We start from the raw sequence: 22,339 nt of genomic DNA, 5'->3' as shown, positions 1-22,339 counted from the left end.
ACCACAGCTTTACCCAGGTGGCCTCGATCCCTGACCCCTCGATCCCTGACCCCTCCAGCCTGTCCATCTGCTCCATGGTGGAAATCAATTATCATTGATTTTTAAATGGCTGGAGTAGCAGAGATTTTACCATTTGATCAAATGTTGAACAGTGTCGCTCGTTATCGGGAAAAATGAAAAGCTGCACGTGCTGGAAATAGAATCAGGAAACGGTGGGAATAGAAAGAGGGTCAATCAGGGTCAGAGAGAGGGCACAGGTCACCATTGCGGAGAGAGATCCTTCACCGTTTGACTGAGGTGCCAAAGTGGGAGTGCGATCGCACTGTGCTGCAGGACCAAACACGGCAGAGAGTTTTACCTTTCTCGATGCTGAGGGAATCGATAGCTCTGTAGCCGGCGTTGGCGATTCCAAATTTGGCGCCAGCTCTCATCACGGCACGGTGGACGGGCACACAGGATTTCTCTGGCACATGCAGCTCCCAGCCCATTTCACCAACAAAAGACAGTCTCATTGCTCGCACCTTCCAAACAAGAAAATCTGATTAACGAGAATTCCCAACAGGTCAGTGTTAGGGTCGGGGATTATCGAATCAGTCGTAGAATCTTGCAGCACAGGAGGAGGCCATTCAGCCCATCGTGCCTGTGCCGGCTCTTTGAACGAGCTGTCCAATCAGTCCCAGTCCCCTGCTCTTTCCCCATGGCCCTGCAAATGTCTCCTTTTCCGGTATTTATCCAATTCCCTTTTGAAAGTTATTATTGAATCTGCTCCCACCGCCCTTTCAGGCAGCGCATTCCAGATCAGAACAACTCGCTGCGTAAAAAATCTCCTCATCTCCCCTCTGGTTCTTTTGCCAATTATCTTAAATCTGTGTCCTCTGGTTACCGACCCTCCTGCCACTGGAAACAGTTTCTCCTTATTTACTCTCTCAAAACGTCTCATGATTTTGGAAACTTCTATTAAATCTCCCCTTAACCGTCTCTGCTCTAAGGAGGACAATCCCAGCTCCTCCAGGAGGACAGTCCCAGCTCCTCCAGGAGGACAGTCCCAGCTCCTCCAGGAGGACAGTCCCAGCTCCTCCAGGAGGACAGTCCCAGCTCCTCCAGGAGGACAGTCCCAGCTCCTCCAGGAGGACAGTCCCAGCTCCTCCAGGAGGACAGTCCCAGCTCCTCCAGGAGGACAGTCCCAGCTCCTCCAGGAGGACAGTCCCAGCTCCAGCTCCTCCAGGAGGACAGTCCCAGCTCCAGCTCCTCCAGGAGGACAGTCCCAGCTCCTCCAGGAGGACAATCTCAGCTCCTCCAGGAGGACAGTCCCAGCTTCCCCAGGAGGACAGTCCCAGCTTCCCCAGGAGGACAGTCCCAGCTCCTCCAGGAGGACAGTCCCAGCTCCTCCAGGAGGACAGTCCCAGCTCCTCCAGGAGGACAGTCCCAGCTCCTCCAGGAGGACAGTCCCAGCTTCCCCAGGAGGACAGTCCCAGCTCCTCCAGGAGGACAGTCCCAGCTCCTCCAGGAGGACAGTCCCAGCTCCTCCAGGAGGACAGTCCCAGCTCCTCCAGGAGGACAGTCCCAGCTCCTCCAGGAGGACAGTCCCAGCTCCTCCAGGAGGACAGTCCCAGCTTCCCCAGGAGGACAGTCCTAGCTCCTCCAGGAGGACAGTTCCAGCTTCCCCAGGAGGACAGTCCCAGCTCCTCCAGGAGGACAGTCCCAGCTCCTCCAGGAGGACAGTCCCAGCTCCTCCAGGAGGACAGTCCCAGCTTCCCCAGGAGGACAGTCCTAGCTCCTCCAGGAGGACAGTCCCAGCTTCCCCAGGAGGACAGTCCTAGCTCCTCCAGGAGGACAGTCCCAGCTTCCCCAGGAGGACAGTCCCAGCTCCTCCAGGAGGACAGTCCTAGCTCCTCCAGGAGGACAGTCCCAGCTTCCCCAGGAGGACAGTCCCAGCTCCTCCAGGAGGACAGTCCCAGCTTCCCCAGGAGGACAGTCCCAGCTCCTCCAGGAGGACAGTCCCAGCTCCTCCAGGAGGACAGTCCCAGCTCCTCCAGGAGGACAGTCCCAGCTCCTCCACATAACTGAAGTCTGGGATGAAACACCTGAGAAGCCCCGCCCTCTGGGCCGAACCATCTCCCCCCGACCCACCCCCGGCGCCGCCCTCTGGGCCGAACCATCTCCCCCCGACCCACCCCCGGCCCCGCCCTCTGGGCCGAACCATCTCCCCCCGACCCCCCCCCCCCGGCCCCGCCCTCTGGGCCGAACCATCTCCCCCCGACCCCCCCTGGCCCCGCCCTCTGGGCCGAACCATCTCCCCCCGACCCCCCCCCCCGGCCCCGCCCTCTGGGCCGTACCATCTCTCCCCCCTGACCCCCAATGCCCTGACCCTCTCTACGCATCATCACTGGCTGGGAAATTACTCCCATCAGCCCCAAATTGGAGCCCACAGGTCTGGTCATTGCCAACAAGGGCCAGTTAGGGCACAGGATGAGCCCCTGTATAGAAACACCCTGAACATTAAAATGTCATGGACAGGTACAGAAAATAATCAATAAGGCTAATGGAATGCTGGCCTTTATATCCAGAGGACTAGAATACAAGAGGGCAGAAGTTATGCTGCAGCTATACAAAACCCTGGTTAGACCGCACCTGGAGTACTGTGAGCAGTTCTGGGCACCGCACCTTCGGAAGGACATATTGGCCTTGGAGGGAGTGCAGCGTAGGTTTACTAGAATGATACCTGGATTCCAAGGGTTTAATTACAAGGAGAGATGACACAAACTAGGGTTATATTCCCTGGAATTTAGAAGATTAAGGGGTGACTAGATCGAAGTTTTGAAGATATTAAGGGGAACGGATAGGGTCGATAGAGAGAAACTAGTCCCGCTGGTTGGGGAGTCTAGGAGTAGGGGGCACAGTCTAAAAATTAAAGCCAGGACTTTCAGGAGTGAAGTTAGGAAACATTTCTACACACAAAGGGTGGGAGAGGTTTGGAATTCTCTTCCACAAACGGCAGTTGATGCTAGCTCAATTGTTAATTTTAAATCTGAGATTGATAGATTTTTGTTAACCAAAGTTATTAAGGGATATGGGGCTAAGGCGGGTATATGGAGTTAGGTCACAGATCAGCCATGATCTCACTGAATGGGGGAACAGGCTTAAGGGGCTGAATGGCCTCCTCCTTTCCCTATGTTCTAACACAGACTCAGTAATACACAGGGCTAGAAACTCTCAGTGACACGGCTGCACAAACCCTGAACTCATTCCTGTGACTTTACTCCATCTGCTAGTTTATCCCATTTACAATAACCAGATTAGTTCTCAAATTAAAATAATGGACAATCTCACTGAGCATCATCTGCTAAACCCTCCACAGTAACTGCACTGACAGAGGATAAAACACAAGAATCCACTGCCTCTCAGTGCTGACGCACGGTGATAATTATCTTCATTAAGACTTGTGATAAAACACCCCGGCCCTCCCTCCCACTCGTGAACCAAGACCTCCACACAATATTCAGCACTAACACAAGCCTTGAATCAACACGTCTGGTGAATACAGGGGCAGCTAATCATCTGCCTCCTGCAGCAACAACAACTTGCATTTATATAGCACCTTTAACATAGAGAAAGGTCCCAAGGTGCTTCACAGGAGCGATTATCAAACAAAATTTGACACCGAGCCACATAAGGAAATATTAGGACAGGTGACCTAAAGCTTGGTCAAAGAGGTAGTTTTTAAACATAGAAACATAGAAAATAGGAGCAGGAGTGGGCCATTCAGCCCTTCGAGCCTGCTCCGCCATTCAATATGATCATGGCTGATCCTCTATCTCAATACCATATTCCCACTCTCTCCCCATACCCCTTGATGCCTTTTGTGTCTAGAAATCTATCTAGCTCCATCTTAAATATATTCAGGGACTTGGCCTCCACAGCCTTCTGTGGTAGAGAATTCCACAGGTTCACCACCCTCTGAGTGAAGAAATTTCTCCTCATCTCAGTCCTAAATGTCCTACCCCGTACCCTGAGACTGTGACCCCTCGTTCTAGACCCCCCAGCCAGGGGAAACATCCTCCCTGTATCCAGTCTGTCCAGCCCTGTCAGAATTTTATATGTTTCAATGAGATCCCCTCTCATTCTTCTAAACTCGAGTGAATACAGGCCGAGTCGACCCAATCTCTCCTCGTACAGTCCTGCCATCTCAGGAATCAGTCTGGTGAACCTTCGCTGCACTCCCTCTATGGCAAGTATATCCTTTCTTAGGTAAGGAGACCAAAACTGCACACAATACTCCAGGTGTGGTCTCACCAAGGCCCTGTATAACTGCAGTAAGACATCCTTGCTCCTGTACTCAAATCCTCTTGCAATGAAGGCCAACATACCATTTGCCTTCCGAACTGCTTGCTGCACCTGCATGTTTGCTTTCAGTGACTGGTGTACAAGGACACCCAGGTTCGTTTGTACATCAACATTTCCCAATCTATCACCATTTAAATAATACTCTGCCTTTCTGTTTTTCCTTCCGAAGTGGATAACTTCACATTTATCCACATTATATTGTATCTGCCATGTATTTGCCCACTCACTCAACTTATCTAAATTGCCTTGAAGCCTCTTTGCATCCTCCTCACAACTCACGATCTCACCTAGTTGTGTGTCGTCAGCAAACTTGGAAATATTACATTTGGTTCCCTCATCCAAATCATTGATATATATTGTGAATAGCTGGGACCCAAGCACTGATCCCTGCGGTACCCCACTAGTCACAGTCTGTCAACCTGAAACAGACCCGTTTATTCCTACTCTCTGTTTCCTGTCTGTTAACCAATTCTCAATCCATGCCAGTATATTCCCCCCAATCCCATGTGCTTTAATTTTGTACACTAACCTCTTATGTGAGACTTTATCAAAGGCCTTCTGAAAATCCAAATAAACCACATCCACTGGTTCTCCCTTATCTATTTTACCAGTTACATCCTCAAAAACTCCAGTAGGTTTGTCAAACATGATTTCCCTTTCATAAACCCGTGTTGACTTTGTCTAATCCCGCTCATATTTTCTAAGTGTCCTGTTATCACATCCTTTATAATAGACTTCAGCATTTTCCCTGCTACTGATGTTAGGCTAACAGGTCTGTAGTTCCCTGTTTTCCCTCTCCCTCCTTTTTTAAATAGTGGGGTTACATTTGCTTCCCTCCAATCTGCAGGAACTGTTCCAGAATCTGTAGAATTTTGGAAGATGACAACCAATGCATCCACTATTTCCATGGCTACCTCTTTTAGTACTCTGGGATGCAGATTATCAGGCCCTGGGGATTTATTGGCTTTCAGTCCCATTAATTTCTCCAGCATTATTTTTTTACTAATACTAATTTCCTTTAATTCCTCCTTCTCACTAGTCCCTTGGTTCCCTCGCATTTCTGGCAAGTTATTTGTGTCCTCTTCTGTGAAGACAGAACCAAAGCATTTGTTTAATTAGGAACATAGGAACAGGAGTAGGCCATTCAGCCCCTCGAGCCTGCTCCACCATTTGATAAGATCATGGCTGATCTGTGATCTAACTCCATATACCTGCCTTTGGCCCATATCCCTTAATACCTTTGGTTGCCAAAAAACTATCGATCTCACATTTAAATTTAGCAATTGAGCTAGTATCAAGAGTTCCAAACTTCTACCACCCTTTGTGTGCAAAAATGTTTTCTAATCTCGCTCCTGAAAGGTCTGGCTCTAATTTAATCCTTAATTTCTTTTGTTAGCCATGGTTGGGCCGCTTTTCCTTTTGTGTTTTTGCGCCAGAAAGGAATGTATAATTGTTGCAATTCATGCATTCGTTCCTTAAATGTTAGCCATTGCCTGTCCACCGTCATGCCTTTTAATGAAGCTCCCAATCTATCAGAGCCAACTCACTCCTCATACCTTCGGAATTTCCTTTCTTTAGATTTAGGACCCTAGTTTCGGATTGGACTACTTCACTTTCCATCTTAATGAAGAATTCTATCATGTTATGGTCATTCTTCCCTAAAAGACCCCGCACAACAAGATTCGCAACCCCTCAAATAATGAAGCAGTCCGAGCCCGCATGCAGCAAGACCTGGACAACATCCAGGCTTGGGCTCATGAGTGGCAAGTAACATTCGCGCCAGACAAGTGCCAGGCAATGACCATCTCCAACAAGAGAGAGTCTAACCACCTCCCCTTGACATTCAACGGCATTACCATCGCCAAATCCCCCACCATCAACATCCTGGGGGTCACCATTGACCAGAAACTTAACTGGACCATCCACATAAATACTGTGGCTACAAGAGCAGGCCAGAGGCTGGTTATTCTGTGGCGAGTGACTCACCTCCTGACTCCCCAAAGCCTTTCCACCATCTACAAGGCACAAGTCAGGAGTGTGATGGAATACTCTCCACTTGCCTGGATGAGTGCAGCTCCAACAACACCCAAGAAGCTCGACACCATCCAGGACAAAGCAGCCCGCTTGATTGGCACCCCATCCACCACCCTAAACATTCACTCCCTTCACCACCGGCGCACTGTGGCTGCAGTGTGTACCATCCACAGGATGCACTGCAGCAACTCGCCGAGGCTTCTTCGACAGCACCTCCCAAACCCGCGACCTCTACCACCTAGAAGGACAAGAGCAGCAGGCACATGGGAACAACACCACCTGCACATTCCCCTCCAAGTCACACACCATCCCGACTTGGAAATATATCGCCGTTCCTTCATCGTCGCTGGGTCAAAATCCTGGAACTCCCTTCCTAACGGCACTGTGGGAGAACCGTCACCACACGGACTGCAGCGGTTCAAGAAGGCGGCTCACCACCACCTTCTCAAGGGCAATTAGGGATGGGCAATAAATGCCGGCCTCACCAGCGACGCCCACATCCCATGAACGAATAAAAAAAAAATTATTAATTAACCCCTTCTCTTTGCACAATACCCAATCTAGGATAGCCTGTTCCCTGGTTGGCTCCTCAACATACTGATCTAAAAAACCATCTCGTACACACTCCATGAATTCATCCTCCACAGTATTATCGCTAATTTGGTTTGGCCAGTCTATATGTAGATTAAAGTCACCCATGATCACTGTAGTACCCTTGTTACATGCATCTCTAATTTCCTGTTTGATGCCGTCCCCTACATTACCACTACTGTTTGGAGGCCTATAGACAACTCCCACCAGTGTTTTCTGCCCCTTGGTGCTTCTTAACTCCACCCAGACTGATTCTACATCTTGATTTTCTGAGCCAATATCCTTTCTCACTATTGCTCTGATTTCCTCCTTTACTAACAACACCACCCCACCTCCTTTTCCTTTTTGCCTGTCCTTCCTAAATATCGAATACCCTTGGATATTCAGCTCCCAGCCTTGGTCACCCTGCAGCCGTGTCTCTGTAATCGCAATTATATGATATCCGTTTACATCTATTTGCGCTGTTAATTCCTCTCCCTTATTACGAATGCTTCGTGCATTCAGATACAGTGCCTTTAGATTTGTCTTTTTAACATTTTTAGACATCTTAACATTTTTTTGTACTATGGCCCTATTTGTCTAATTACCATTTTTTCTTACCCAGACCCTATTTGTTGTCTTTTGTTTGTACGCTCTGTCCCTTCCTGACCCAATCTGATTATCCTTACCCCAATCACTTTCCTGCACTGCTTCTTTGTCTTTTCTCTTTCGCATTCTAGATTTCTCTCCACCGGGACCCTCCCCCCCCTTATTTAGTTTAAAGCCCTATCGACCTCCCCAGTTATTCGTTTCGCTAGAACTCTGGTCCCAGCATGGTTCAGGTGAAGCCCGTCCCAGCGGAACAGCTCCCTCTTTCCCCAGTACTGGGGCCAGTGCCCCACAAATCGAAACCCACTTCTCCCACACCAATCTTTGAGCCACGCAGGAGCGTCTTAAAGGAGGAGAGAGAGGTGGAGAGGTTTAGGGAGGGAATTCCAGAGCTTAGGGCCTAGGCAGCTGAAGGCACGGCCGCCAATGGTGGAGCGATTAAAATCGGGGATGCACAAGAGACCAGAATTGGAGGAACGCAGAGATCTCGGAGGGTTGTGGGGCTGGAGGAGGTTACAGAGATAGGGAGGGGCGAGGACATGGAGAGATTGGAAACCAAGGATGAGAATTTTAAAATCGAGCCGTTGCCAGACTGGGAGCCAATGTAGGTCAGTGAGCACAGGGGTAATGGGAGAACGGGACTTGGTTAGCGGGGCTGGGCTGGTTTGGTTTGGTTAGCGGGGCTGGGCTGGTTTGGATTGGTTAGCGGGGCTGGGCTGGTTTGGATTGGTTAGCGGGGCTGGGCTGGTTTGGATTGGTTAGCGGGGCTGGGCTGGTTTGGATTGGTTAGCGGGGCTGCGCTGGTTTGGTTTGGTTAGCGGGCCTGCGCTGGTTTGGTTTGGTTAGCGGGGCTGGTTTGGTTTGGTTAGTGGGGCTGGGCTGGTTTGGTTTGGTTAGCGGGGCTGGTTTGGTTTGGTTAGCGGGGCTGGTTTGGTTTGGTTAGCGGGGCTGGGCTGGTTTGGTTTGGTTAGTGGGGCTGGTTTAGTTTGGTTAGCGGGGCTGGGCTGGTTTGGTTTGGTTAGCGGGGCTGGGCTGGTTTGGTTAGCGGGGCTGGGCTGGTTTGGTTAGCGGGGCTGGGCTGGTTTGGTTAGCGGGGCTGGGCTGGTTTGGTTTGGTTAGCGGGGCTGGGCTGGTTTGGTTAGCGGGGCTGGGCTGGTTTGGTTTGGTTAGCGGGGCTGGTTTGGTTTGGTTAGCGGGGCTGGGCTGGTTTGGTTAGCGGGGCTGGGCTGGTTTGGTTTGGTTAGCGGGGCTGGGCTGGTTTGGTTTGGTTAGCGGGGCTGGGCTGGTTTGGTTTGGTTAGCGGGGCTGGGCTGGTTTGGTTTGGTTAGCGGGGCCCCCCCAGCATTCTGTGGTGAGCGATTCTCAGACACTGTCCAGATGTGATCTCTTGTGAGCACTCAGTTACAGGCACCAACACCGAGATCTTCACACTGAACAGAAGATTGGACCTGGTGACACTTCTCTCATGGCTCCGACTGCACTTTATTTACTCCGACATATTTCATGCTCCTGTAGGTCAGAATCTGACTCCAACAACACAGGAATTCAACTCAGAGTTTAGTCTCCGCCTTCAGCTCTGTTATAACACGATCAGGGCGACTCCTTTCCTCCAATCAAATCCCATTGCCTTCTTACAGAAAGCCCTTGCTGCCTGAGATTCCCACCTGGTGACACGGTGTCTGACCCACAGGTTACCAGATGGAGCTATCAACACAGTCAAATCATCTGACCGCTTCATAGAGTGGAGATTTGTGGTTCTCCTGACGATCAGGCGAGGTTACCCAGCGAGTAGCTTTGAGAGTGCAGTGTGAATCAGCAGGAAAGGCAGCAGACAGGTCCCTGGGCTGTGTAACCGGAGGGTTAGAGCTCAGATCTCAGGGAGCCACTGGGTTGGTACAGAGCGCTGGGCCAGCCCTCGCCCTGGGCACTGGAGAGGGGGCAGCGATGTGTGACTGAACCGAGTGCTGGGATTGGGTTCGACAGTTATGGGGAGAGTCTGTCGAAGCTGCGAATGTTCATACTGGGGAGGGGAAGATTCAAGCTGATCCCAGGAGGATCCCAGATTATACAGGACAAGATAAAGAGCAATACATTTACCAGTCACAGATTCTACAAGAGCGACAAAGAGTTCAGATTAAAATCCTCTGCACAGGAGGGGAATGTGTGGAATGGGCTGATTGTATCTGCCACTGAGAGAGAAAGTTGGATAAGTAGCTGGAGAAGGATTTGATAGAGGGGTTGAGAGAAATGTTGGGATATGATATTCCCCAGACCCTGGGCCTGGGCGGTTCTGATATTCCAATGTTCTCAAGTTAAAAACCGAATCCTAGCCAGAGTCAGGGAGAAAATGGTGAAAAAATGAAGGCATTGTGTTATCATTTACTCCACACCATATTTGGTAAATAGGCTGCCAGTGCCCCTCAGTAACACTGGCACTGGTCGGCGTGACGACCAATCCAGGTCGTGGAATGTTAGAATCTTTAACGCCTGTGAGATGAGATCAAGCTGAGTCAGATTAGACAGACACTGAGCAACGTCCGGCAGAAAACGAGCAACTCACCTTGTGACCCGCGGCCTCCACAATCTGGTGCGTGGAGAACGGGAACGCCTCGTTGCTCAGATCAGTGTCGAGAACTTCCTGCAGCACCGAGCGGCTGGGGAGGCAAATGGTGACGGTCAACTGATAATCTGGAACAGAGACACAGCCATAGTCCCCCGCCTCATCACCCCCACCCAGACCCCTCCCCTCACCTCCCCCGCCTCATCACCCCCACCCAGACCCCTCCCCTCACCTCCCCCGCCTCATCACCCCCACCCAGACCCCTCCCCTCACCTCCCCCGCCTCATCACCCCCACCCAGACCCCACCCCTCCCCCACCTCATCACCCCCCACCCAGACCCCTCCCCTCCCCCACCTCATCACCCCCCACCCAGACCCCACCCCTCCCCCGCCTCATCACCCCCCACCCAGACCCCTCCCCTCACCTCCCCCGCCTCATCACCCCCACCCAGACCCCTCCCCTCCCCCACCTCATCACCCCCCACCCAGACCCCTCCCCTCCCCCGCCTCATCACCCCCACCCAGACCCCACCCCTGGGTACCCTCACCTCCCCCGCCTCATCACCCCCACCTCCCCCGCCTCATCACCCCCACCCAGACCCCTCCATGGGTACCCTCACCTCCCCCGCCTCATCACCCCCACCCAGACCCCTCCCCTGGGTACCCTCACCTCCCCCGCCTCATCACCCCCACCCAGACCCCTCCCCTGGGTACCCTCACCTCCCCCGCCTCATCACCCCCACCCAGACCCCTCCCCTGGGTACCCTCACCTCCCCCGCCTCATCACCCCCACCCAGACCCCTCCCCTGGGTACCCTCACCTCCCCCACCTCATCACCCCACCCAGACCCCTCCCATGGGTACCCTCCCCTCCCCCGCCTCAGCACCCCCACCCAGACCCCTCCCCTGGGTACCCTCACCTCCCCCGCCTCATCACCCCCACCCAGACCCCTCCCCTGGGTACCCTCACCTCCCCCGCCTCATCACCCCCACCCAGACCCCTCCCCTGGGTACCCTCACCTCCCCCACCTCATCACCCCCCCACCCAGACCCCTCACCTCCCCCGCCTCATCACCCCCACCCAGACCCCTCCCCTGGGTACCCTCACCTCCTCTGCCTCATCACCCCCCACCCAGACCCCTCCCCTCCCCGCCTCATCACCCCCACCCAGACCCCTCCCCTCACCTCCCCCGCCTCATCACCCCCACCCAGACCCCTCCCCTCCCCTCCCCCGCCTCATCACTCCCACCCAGACCCCTCCCCTCCCCTGCCAGCTCACCGCACCCCCCCACTTCCCGGAACCCTTCCCCCACACGTCACCACCCCCCTAGACCACTCCCCCCTGGAACCCTCACCCGACCCCTCCCCTCCCCCCCCCCCACCCCGGACCTCTCCGAATGCAGGTACCACATAGTAGACTCGTGACTAAGGTCAGAGCATGTGGAGTCAGGGGACAGGAAGCAGAATGGATAGTAAGCTGGCTACAAAACAGAAAACAGAGTAGAATTTTTTCGTAAGAAATAGGAGCAGGAGTAGGCCATTCGGCCCCTCGAGCCTGCTCTGCCATTCAATCAGATCATGGCTGATCTTCAACCTCAACTCCACTTTCCCGCCCAATCCCCATATCCCTCGATTGCCCCCGAGTCCAAAAATCTAAAGATCTCAGCCTTGAATATACTGAACGACTGAGCGCCCACAGCCCCCTGGGGGAGAGAATTCCAAAGATTCACAATCCTCTGAGTGAAGAAATTCCTCCTTATCTCAGTCTTAAATGGCCGATTCCTTATCCTGAGACTATGTCCCCTAGTTCAAGACTCGCCTGCCAGGGAAACAGCCTCTCAGCGTCTACCCTGTCAAGCCCCCTCAGAATCTTATATGTTCCAATGAGATCACCTCCCATTATTCTAAACTCCAGAGAGTATTGACCCATTCTATTCAGTTCTATCCCTCTAGAAATAAACCCCAGTGTTTGATTTGCCTTTTTATGGCCTTATTAACCTGTGTCACTACTTTTAGTGATTTGTGTATCTGTTCCCCCCGATCCCTCTGCTCCTCGACCCTATTTAGACTCTTATTATCCAAGCAGTATGTGGCCTCTTTATTCTTCCTACCAAAATGCACTTAGCTATATTGAAATTCATTTGCCAATTACACACTCATTCTGCAAAGTTTATTAATGTCTTCTTGCATTTTGTCGCACTCCTCCTTTGTATTAACTGCATCCCCCAATTTGGTGTCGTCCGCAAATTTTGAAATTGCATTTCCGATTCCCAAATCCAAATTGTTGTTGTAAATTGTGAACAACAGTGGTCCCAGCATTGATCCCTGTCGAACACCACTTCCCACCTTTTGCCAGCCTGAGTAGCTACCCTTAACCCCTACTCTCTGTTTTCTGTTTTGTAGCCAGCTTGCTATCCATTCTGCTACAAGTCCTCTGACTCCACATGCTCTGACCTTAGTCTTCAGTCTACAATGAGACCTTATCGAAGGCCTTGTGAAAATCCAAATATATTGCAACTACTGCATTACCCTGCACTACTCTTTGTTATTTCTTCAAAGAATTCAATAAGTTTGGTCAGGCATGACTTTCCTTTCTGAAATCCATGCTGACGATTCGTTATTATATTTTCATTTTCTTGATGTTTCTCTATTACATCTTTGAATAAAGATTCCATTATCTTTCCTACCATCGACATTAAACTGATTGGTCTATAGTTCCCTGGACTTGTTCTACTTCCCTTTTTAAATATTGGAATAACATTAGCTGTCCGCCAGTCCTCTGGCACTATTCCCTTTTCTAATGAATTTTTATATACATGTAACAGTTCCTCTGCTATCAATTCCCTAACTTCTTTTACTATGCACGGATGCAATCCATCCGGACCAGGGGTTTTATTCTCTCTGAGTTTGATTAGTTTATCAATTATCTCCCCCCTTTCTAACTTAAATTTTTAAGTATCTTTTTTGATCTCTTCCTCTAATGTCATACCCACCTTGTTAGTCTCTGTGGTAAATACTGAGGAAAAGTAATTATTCAATATTTCTGCCATTTCACTGTCATTACCTGTGAGTTAATCGTGTGTATCTCAGTGACCCGATCCCTATCCTGATTTTTCTTTTGTTATTTATATGTCGTAGAATACTTCACTATTTTTTTTGACATTGCTTGATTATTTAATTTGTGGTTTCTTTCTGTCTTCTTTCCTAACCTCTTTGTGTTCCCTTTTGAAATCCTCTCCTTTGTTGTCCTTAGTGTATGCCTTGGTCTTTAGTTTCAATTTTGCCCTTAATTCTTTATTCATCCGTGGTGTGTCATTACTGGCTAGTTTGTTCTTGCTTTTTATTGGGATATATTTCTGCAGGACTCTATTGGTCACCATTTTAAGTGTTTCCCACTGCTGTTCTATTTCTTTGTTTATCAATAAATGTTTCCAGTTTATTTTTCTTAGTTCTTTGAATCATTATTCTGCTTACCTCAGGGGTCCCTGAACACTAATCATTCCGAGCCTCTCCGAGCAATCGACCAGTTGGCAGTTCAGTCTCTGGTCCTGCAGCACAGTGCTGATATGGGACCAGTTGTGTTGGGCTATTCCTCCTCCCACTGCCAGGTAATAACCGTCACCTGCAGCAAATCACAGCACTTGGTCAGAACTCCACGGCCCATTACCCAGTACTCAGTCAGGTATTCGGTTACAGAGAGCGAGAGCAGGAGCTGACGCTGATGATTACAGAGAGAAACCTCCAGGATAGAGCTAGACTCTAATCTGGTTACAGCACTGCTCACCATAAACATACATCAGCTGCGATGTCACCGCAATCAAATTATTGTGATTAGTGGCTCTTTAAAAAGATAAAATCTAACAAGAAACACAGTGAAGGCCACAGGCCCTCAGGGCTGGAGCTATTCAATCAAGATAGTGCAGCAGAAACAGACTAGTCATGGTGATTTAATTCTGTTAATCATGAGTCTCAAGAACTGAAAATTATTTTTTATACAATTGTTTGAACCAGAGTCATATTCTCACCAGTCCCTCTCTCAACATTAATAGTCAGGCCACCATCCAGAAACTGTGACCAGTGTAGTGTAGAGGGAGCTTTACTCTGTATCTAACCCTGTACCTGCCCTGGGAGTGTTTGATGGGACAGTGTAGAGGGAGCTTTACTCTGTATCTAACCCTGTACCTGCCCTGGGAGTGTTTGACGGGACAGTGTAGAGGGAGCTTTACTCTGTATCTAACCCTGTACCTGCCCTGGGAGTGTTTGATGGGACAGTGTAGAGGGAGCTTTACTCTGTATCTAACCCTGTACCTGCCCTGGGAGTGTTTGATGGGACAGTGTAGAGGGAGCTTTACTCTGTATCTAACCCTGTACCTGCCCTGGGAATGTTTGATGGGACAGTGTAGAGGGAGCTTTACTCTGTATCTAACCCTGTACCTGCCCTGGGAGTGTTTGATGGGACAGTGTAGAGGGAGCTTTACTCTGTATCTAACCCTGTACCTGCCCTGGGAATGTTTGATGGGACAGTGTAGAGGGAGCTTTACTCTGTATCTAACCCTGTACCTGCCCTGGGAGTGTTTGATGGGACAGTGTATAGGGAGCTTTACTCTGTATCTAACCCTGTACCTGCCCTGGGAGTGTTTGATGGGACAGTGTAGAGGGAGCTTTACTCTGTATCTAACCCTGTACCTGCCCTGGGGGTGTCTCCGTACCTCTGAAGGTTGAGCTGCGAGGAGCTCCAGCCCTTGTGGGCTCCGCAATGTGGCCTGGCCTCTGATTCCATGCTCCTTAGCTGATTGCGCCCCCAGCCCTCACCTGTTTTCTAATCCTGTAGCGCTCTGGAGCATGGAGCAGAGTTATGACCAAGACTGACTCAACTCATGGCCAATAACGGTCTCGATACGGAGAAAGCTTCTCACTCCGAGCAGTCGAGGTTTATCAGGGCTTAGTTTAGCCCAGTTTATTGGGGCACAGGACTTACCTTCGAAGCTGGGCGTGAGTGAAGTTCCCTGTGGAGCCGATTCGATACGACTAACCGTGAGGTCACTCTCTGCCCCTCCTCGACTGTTCAGCATACACGTGTAAACAGTCTTACCTGAAAATAATGCCAGCAGTTTAGTCCCAATCACTGCTGCAGTTGTAGCAACCCCCACCCAATCAGGGATCAGCACCCAGCTCGAACACTGTGCACATTGTAGCAAGTAAACAAAAACCCGACTCAATCTGCAGCAAAACACAACGGGCAAAGGTAGAGAGTGGGACAGACTCAGGAGGCCATCCCAAACCCCTCAGTTGCTCACTCCCTCTAATCCCTCCGCTTTTCCTTAAATTCTCCCACACTCTCTGCCCTCGGGGCTGGAATACAAACGGGTGTAAGTTGTGTTACAGCTGTACAGACCTTTGGTTAGACCCCATCTGGAGTACTGTGTTCAGATCTGGGCACCGCACCTCAGGAAAGATATATAACATAAGAAATAGGAGCAGGAGTCGGCCATTCGGCCCCTCGAGCCTGCTCCGCCATTCAATCAGATCATGGCTGATCTTCAACCTCAACTCCACTTTCCGCCTGATCCCCATATCCCTCGATTCCCCCAGAGTCCAAAAATCTATCCATCTCAGTCTTGAATATATTCAACGACTCAGCATCCACAGCCCTCTGGGCTAGAGAATTCCAAAGATTCACAACCCTCTGAGTGAAGAAATTCCTCCTCATCTCAGTCTTAAATGGCCGACCCCTTATCCTGAGACTATGCCCCCTGGTTCCAGACCCTCCAGTCAGGGGAAACAGCCTCTCAGCATAGAATCATAGAAGTTACAACATGGAAACAGGCCCTTCGGCCCAACATGTCCATGTCGCCCAGTTTATACCACTAAGCTAGTCCCAATTGCCTGCACTTGGCCCATATCCCTCTATACCCATCTTACCCATGTAACTGTCCAAATGCTTTTTAAAAGACAAAATTGTACCCGCCTCTACTACTGCCTCTGGCAGCTCGTTCCAGACACTCACCACCCTTTGAGTGAAAAAATTGCCCCTCTGGACCCTTTTGTATCTCTCCCCTCTCACCTTAAATCTGTGCCCCCTCGTTATAGACTCCCCTACCTTTGGGAAAAGATTTTGACTATCGACCTTATCTATGCCCCTCATTATTTTATAGACTTCTATAAGATCACCCCGAAACCTCCTACTCTCCTACCCTGTCAAGCACTCAGAATCTTATATGTTTCAATGAGATCACCTCTCATTCTTCTAAACTCCAGAGAGTATAGGCCCATTCTACTCAATATATGGATACTGGCCTTGGAGGGGGTGCAGCGCAGATTTACCAGAGTGATACCGGGGCTAAAAGGGTTAAATTATCTGGACAGGTTGCATAGACTGGGCTTGTATTCCCTATTCCCTGGAAATAGTGGATGCATTGGTGATCATCTTCCAAAATTCTATAGACTCTGGAACAGTTCCTACAGATTGGAGGGTGGCAAATGTAACCCCACTATTTAAAAAAGGAGGGAGAGAAAAAACAGGGAATTACAGACCAGTTAGCCGAACATCAGTAGTGGGGAAAATGCTAGAGTCTATTATAAAAGATGTGATAACAGAACACTTGGAGGGCATTAACGGGATTGCACAAAGTCAGCATGGGTTTATGAAAGGGAAATCATGCTTAACAAATCTACTGGAGTTTTTTGAGGATGTAACTAGTAGAATAGATAGGGGAGAACCAGTGGATGTGGTGTACTTGGATTTTCAGAAGGCTTTTGATAAGGTCCCACACAAGAGGTTAGTGTGCAAAATTAAAGCACATGGGATTGGGGGGAATATACTGGCATGGATTAAGAATTGGTTGGCAGACAGGAAACAGAAAGTAGGAATAAACAGGTCTTTTTCTGGGTGGCAGGCAGTGACTAGTGGGGTACCGCAGGGATCAGTGCTTGGGCCCCAGCTATTCACAATATATATCAATGATTTGGATGAGGGAACTGAATGTCACATTTCCAAGTTTGCAGATGACACAAAGCTGGGGTGGAATGTGAGCTGTGAGGAGGATGCAAAGAGGCTCCAATGTGATTTAGACAAGTTGGGTGAGTGGGCAAGAACATGGCAGATGCAGTATAATGTAGATAAATGGGAGGTTATCCACTTTGGTTGTAAAAACAGAAAGACAGATTATTATCTGAATGGTGATAGATTGGGAAAAGGGGAGGTGCAACGAGACCTGGGTGTCCTTGTACACCAGTCGCTGAAAGTGAGCATTCAGGTGCAGTAAGCAGTTAGGAAGGTGAATGGTATGTTGGCCTTCATTACAAGAGGATTTGAGTACAGGAGCAGGGGTGTCTTACTGCAGTTGTACGGGGCCTTGGTGAGTCCACATCTGGAGTATTGTGTGCAGTTTTGGTCTCCTTATCTGAGGAAGGATGTCCTTGCCATGGAGGGAGTGCAACGAAGGTTTACCAGACTGATTCCTGGGATGGCAGGACTGACGTATGAGGAGAGATTGGGTCGACTAGGCCTATATTCACTAGAGTTTAGAAGAATGAGAGGTGATCTCATCAAAACATATAAAATTCTAACAGGACTAGACAGACTAGATGCAGGGAGGATGTTCCCGATGGCTGGGGAGTCCAGAACCAGGGGTCACAGTCTCAGGATACGGGGTCTGCCATTTAGAACCGAGATGAGGAGAAATTTCTTCACTCAGAGGATGGTGAACCTGTGGAATTCTCTACCACAGAAGGCAGTGGAGGCCAAGTCATTAGATGTATTCAAGAAGGAGATAGATATATTTCTTAATGCTAAAGGGATCAAGGGATATGGGGAAAAAGCGGGAACAGGGTACTGAGTTAGACGATCAGCCATGATCATTTTGAATGGCGGAGTAGGCCCGAAGGGCCGAATGGCCTACATTTGCTCCTATTTTCTATGTTTCTATGTTTCCCTCGAATATAGAAGATTAAGAGGTGATCTAATTGAGGTGTTTAAGATGATTAAAGGATTTGATAGGATAGATAGAGAGAAACTATTTCCTCTGGTGGGGGGGTCCAGAACAAGGGGGCAGAACCTTAAAATTAGAGCCAGGCCATTAAGGGTGATGACCTATCCCGGGCTCCTCTCCCCACAGTGACCAATCCCGGGCTCCTCTCCCCACAGTAACCAATCCCGGGCTCCTTCCCCCCACAGTAACCAATCCCGGGCTCCTCTCCCCACAGTAACCAATCCCGGGCTCCTCTCCCCACAGTAACCAATCCCGGGCTCCTCTCCCCACAGTAACCAATCCCGGGCTCCTCTCCCCACAGTGACCAATCCCGGGCTCCTCCCCCCACAGTGACCAATCCCGGGCTCCTCTCCCCACAGTGACCAATCCCGGGCTCCTCTCCCCACAGTAACCAATCCCGGGCTCCTCTCCCCACAGTAACCAATCCCAGCCTTTCCCCACAGTAACCAATCCCGGGCTCCTCTCCCCACAGTGACCAATCCCGGGCTCCTCTCCCCACAGTGACCAATCCCGGGCTCCTCTCCCCACAGTAACCAATCCCAGCCTTTCCCCACAGTAACCAATCCCGGGCTCCTCTCCCCACAGTAACCAATCCCGGGCTCCTCTCCCCACAGTAACCAATCCCAGCCTTTCCCCACAGTAACCAATCCCGGGCTCCTCTCCCCACAGTGACCAATCCCGGGCTCCTCTCCCCACAGTGACCAATCCCGGGCTCCTCTCCCCACAGTAACCAATCCCGGGCTCCTCTCCCCACAGTAACCAATCCCGGGCTCCTCTCCCCACAGTAACCAATCCCGGGCTCCTCTCCCCACAGTAACCAATCCCGGGCTCCTCTCCCCACAGTAACCAATCCCGGGCTGAGCTGCTCCCCTTTACTGCACTGCCTCCAATGCCTGAATCTCTTTCCTGTGGTCCGGTGACCCCCGGGTTGTATCCAGGACTCCAGATGTGGCCATACCAGTGCCCAGAAATGAGCTTTGTGTTAGGGATGGGGTGTAATAGAGAGACTGTTATAACTGAGAGACTGTTATAACTGAGAGACTGTTATAACTGAGAGACTGTTATAACTGAGAGAGGGATGTTACGTACAATTCCTGAACAACGTATAAAGAACACAGAGAGCCGTCATTACCTATCGACGTGCTGACATCAGCAGAAAACAGCCAATCCGCTGCCTTTTTAGCATCCGGACCCACCAGGTAGAATTTCCCGAAGTACGACATGTCGAAGACCGCGGCCGTGTTCCTGCAGGTTACGCACTCGAACTTAATCTGCATAACACAGAACAAGGTAAACCAGCATCCTGATATCCCCAAGGCACTAATGGCTGGACCCAGGGAGCAATGTCCAGCTCCCCAGGGAGCAATGTCCAGCTCCCCAGGGAGCAATGTCCAGCTCCCCAGGGAGCAATGTCCAGCTCCCCAGGGAGCAATGTCCAGCTCCCCAGGGAGCAATGTCCAGCTCCCCAGGCGTATCTGCTACAAACTAAATCCTACAGACCCCACAGTGCCAGGTCCAGTTACCCTCAGTACCATGGGTGAGGAGGTGGGGAAATCAGGCAGCATTCCCAGTCTGGATCAGTGAGGATGGAGGAGTCCGGGAGAGGGAGCAGGAGCAGGACCAGGAGAGGGAGAGGCACCGAGAGAGGGAGAGGGACCGGGACCGGGAGAGGGAGAGGGACCGAGAGAGGGAGAGGGAGAGGGACCGGGAGAGGGAGAGGGACCGGGAGGGGGAGAGGGAGAGGGACCGGGAGAGGGAGAGGGAGAGGGACCGGGAGAGGGAGAGGGAGAGGGACCGGGAGAGGGAGAGGGAGAGGGACCGGGAGAGGGACCGGGAGAGGGAGAGGGAGAGGGACCGGGAGAGGGACCGGGAGAGGGAGAGGGAGAGGGACCGGGAGAGGGAGAGGGACCGGGAGAGGGAGAGGGAGAGGGACCGGGAGAGGGAGAGGGACCGAGAGAGAGAGAGGGACCGGGAGAGGGAGAGGGACCGGGAGAGGGAGAGGGACCGGGAGAGGGAGAGGGACCGAGAGAGAGAGAGGGACCGGGAGAGGGAGAGGGACCGGGAGAGGGACCGGGAGAGGGAGAGGGAGAGGGACCGGGAGAGGGAGAGGGACCGGGAGAGGGAGAGGGACCGAGAGAGAGAGAGGGACCGGGAGAGGGAGAGGGACCGGGAGAGGGAGAGGGACCGGGAGAGGGAGAGGGAGAGGGACTGGGAGAGGGAGAGGGACCGAGAGAGAGAGAGGGACCGGGAGAGGGAGAGGGACCGGGAGAGGGAGAGGGAGAGGGACCAGAACCGGAACCGGAACCGGAAGAGAGAGCGAAAGGGAGTGGGAGAGGGACCAGGAGCGGGAGAGGGACCAGGAGAATGACCGGGAGAGGGAGAGCGACCGGGAGAGGGAGTAGGAGAGGGACCGGGAGAGGGAACGAGAGAGAGAGAGGCAGAGGGACCGGGAGAGGGAGAGGGACCGGGAGAGGGAGAGGGACCGGGAGAGGGAGAGGGACCGGGAGAGGGAGAGGGACCGGGAGAGGGAGAGGGACCGGGAGAGGGAGATGGACCGGGAGAGGGACCGGGAGTGGGAGAGGGAGAGGGACCGGGAGAGGGAGAGGGACCGGGAGAGGGACCGGGAGTGGGAGAGGGACCGGGAGAGGGACCGGGAGAGGGACCGGGAGTGGGAGAGGGACCGGGAGAGGGACCGGGAGTGGGAGAGGGACCGGGAGTGGGAGAGGGACCGGGAGTGGGAGTGGGAGAGGGACCGGGAGAGGGAGAGGGACCGGGAGTGGGAGTGGGAGAGGGACCGGGAGAGGGAGAGGGACCGGGAGTGGGAGAGGGAGAGGGACCGGGAGTGGGAGAGGGGGGTGGGTTCCACTCTGACATCTTTCACACAGCTGGTGTAATATGTGGCCCTGGAGAATGGGGGAACCCTGGGAAGGGGGGAGAGAGTCAGCACCTTCAGGGGAGGGGGGGGAGAGAGTCAACGCCTTCAGGGGAGGGGGGGAGAGAGTCAGCACCTTCAGGGGAGGGGGGAAGAGAGTCAGCACCTTCAGGGGAGGGGGGAGAGAGTCAGCACCTTCAGGGGAAGGGGGGGAGAGTCAGCACCTTCAGGGGAGGGGGGGAGAGAGTCAGCACCTTCAGGGGAGGGGGGAAGAGAGTCAGCACCTTCAGGGGAGGGGGGAGAGAGTCAGCACCTTCAGGGGAGGGGGGGGAGAGAGTCAGCACCTTCAGGGGAGTGGGGGAGAGAGTCAGCACCTTCAGGGGGGCGGGGAAGATAGAGGAGTGACATTTAAAATCACTAAGAGTGGCCTGGATTGCAACGACTGGCTGGCGGACTTTGGCCTCTCCGTCCATGTCTCCCCCCACTGTCTCCCCCACAATTGTCTCTTTTGCGGTCTTGGCCCCACCTGTACCACTCTCCCCCATGTGTGTCCACACCTCCCTTTCTTTGTTTCACTCTCCCCTCCGTGTCCGTCTGTCTCTCACTCTCCCCTCTGTGTCTGTCTGTCTCTCACTCTCCCCTCCGTGTCCGTCTGTCTCTCACTCTCCCCTCCGTGTCCGTCTGTCTCTCACTCTCCCCTCCGTGTCCGTCTGTCTCTCACTCTCCCCTCCGTGTCCGTCTGTCTCTCACTCTCCCCTCCGTGTCCGTCTGTCTCTCACTCTCCCCTGGTAAGTGGAGAGTTAATAAATGTACGAAAGCATCTGATTGGTTCAGGACTGTGCAGACTCTGATTGCTCACCTTGCTGATGTGGATTTTTTTCATGAGTGACCGTATTTGAAGCAAACTTCCCTGAACACTGGAGACCACTCACACTTACCTTGTCATGGTGCGGTGGGAAATCGAAGGTGTACTCATCTCGCAGCAGCTGATTATACGAGTAATTCTCATGCCGTTTGTTGCCATAAGCACCGTAATAATCGTAATCCAGAACCTAGAGCAGAGAGAGTGACAATAGGACAGAAAGATCAATAACAAGTGAGAACCAGGCTGAATATAGAAAGTTCAGAGAGGAAGTGAAAAAGGAAATAAGAGGGGCAAAGAGAGAGAATGAGAATAGACTGGCGGCCAACATAACAGGGAATCCAAAAGTCTTCTACAGGCTGTAAACAGTAAATGGGTAGTAAGAGGAGGGGTGGGGCCGATTAGGGACCATAAAGGAGACCTACTCATGGAGGCAGAGGGGATGGCCGAGGTACTAAATGAGTATTTTGCATCTGTCTTTACCAAGGAAGAAGATGC

The 22,339-nt window shown here is 51.8% G+C and overlaps 1 protein-coding gene across 1 annotated transcript in view; it reads right to left on the bottom strand.

Moving 5' to 3' along the window:
• Positions 1-22,339, bottom strand: part of sardh (sarcosine dehydrogenase) — an 89,050-nt gene that overhangs the window by 19,057 nt on the left and 47,654 nt on the right. The window contains exons 12-17 of the mRNA XM_067977597.1: positions 21,918-22,031; positions 19,240-19,378; positions 15,095-15,208; positions 13,591-13,738; positions 10,118-10,211; positions 359-521 (exon numbers count right to left, since the gene is read on the bottom strand). Of these exons, the coding sequence (XP_067833698.1) occupies positions 359-521; positions 10,118-10,211; positions 13,591-13,738; positions 15,095-15,208; positions 19,240-19,378; positions 21,918-22,031 (772 nt within the window). The remainder of the gene's footprint in view (positions 1-358; positions 522-10,117; positions 10,212-13,590; positions 13,739-15,094; positions 15,209-19,239; positions 19,379-21,917; positions 22,032-22,339) is intronic.

The sequence above is a fragment of the Heptranchias perlo genome, unplaced genomic scaffold (genome assembly GCF_035084215.1).
Source record: "Heptranchias perlo isolate sHepPer1 unplaced genomic scaffold, sHepPer1.hap1 HAP1_SCAFFOLD_162, whole genome shotgun sequence".
In the NCBI taxonomy this organism is placed as follows: domain Eukaryota; kingdom Metazoa; phylum Chordata; class Chondrichthyes; order Hexanchiformes; family Hexanchidae; genus Heptranchias; species Heptranchias perlo.
This window is presented reverse-complemented; position numbering and strand designations above follow the sequence as displayed.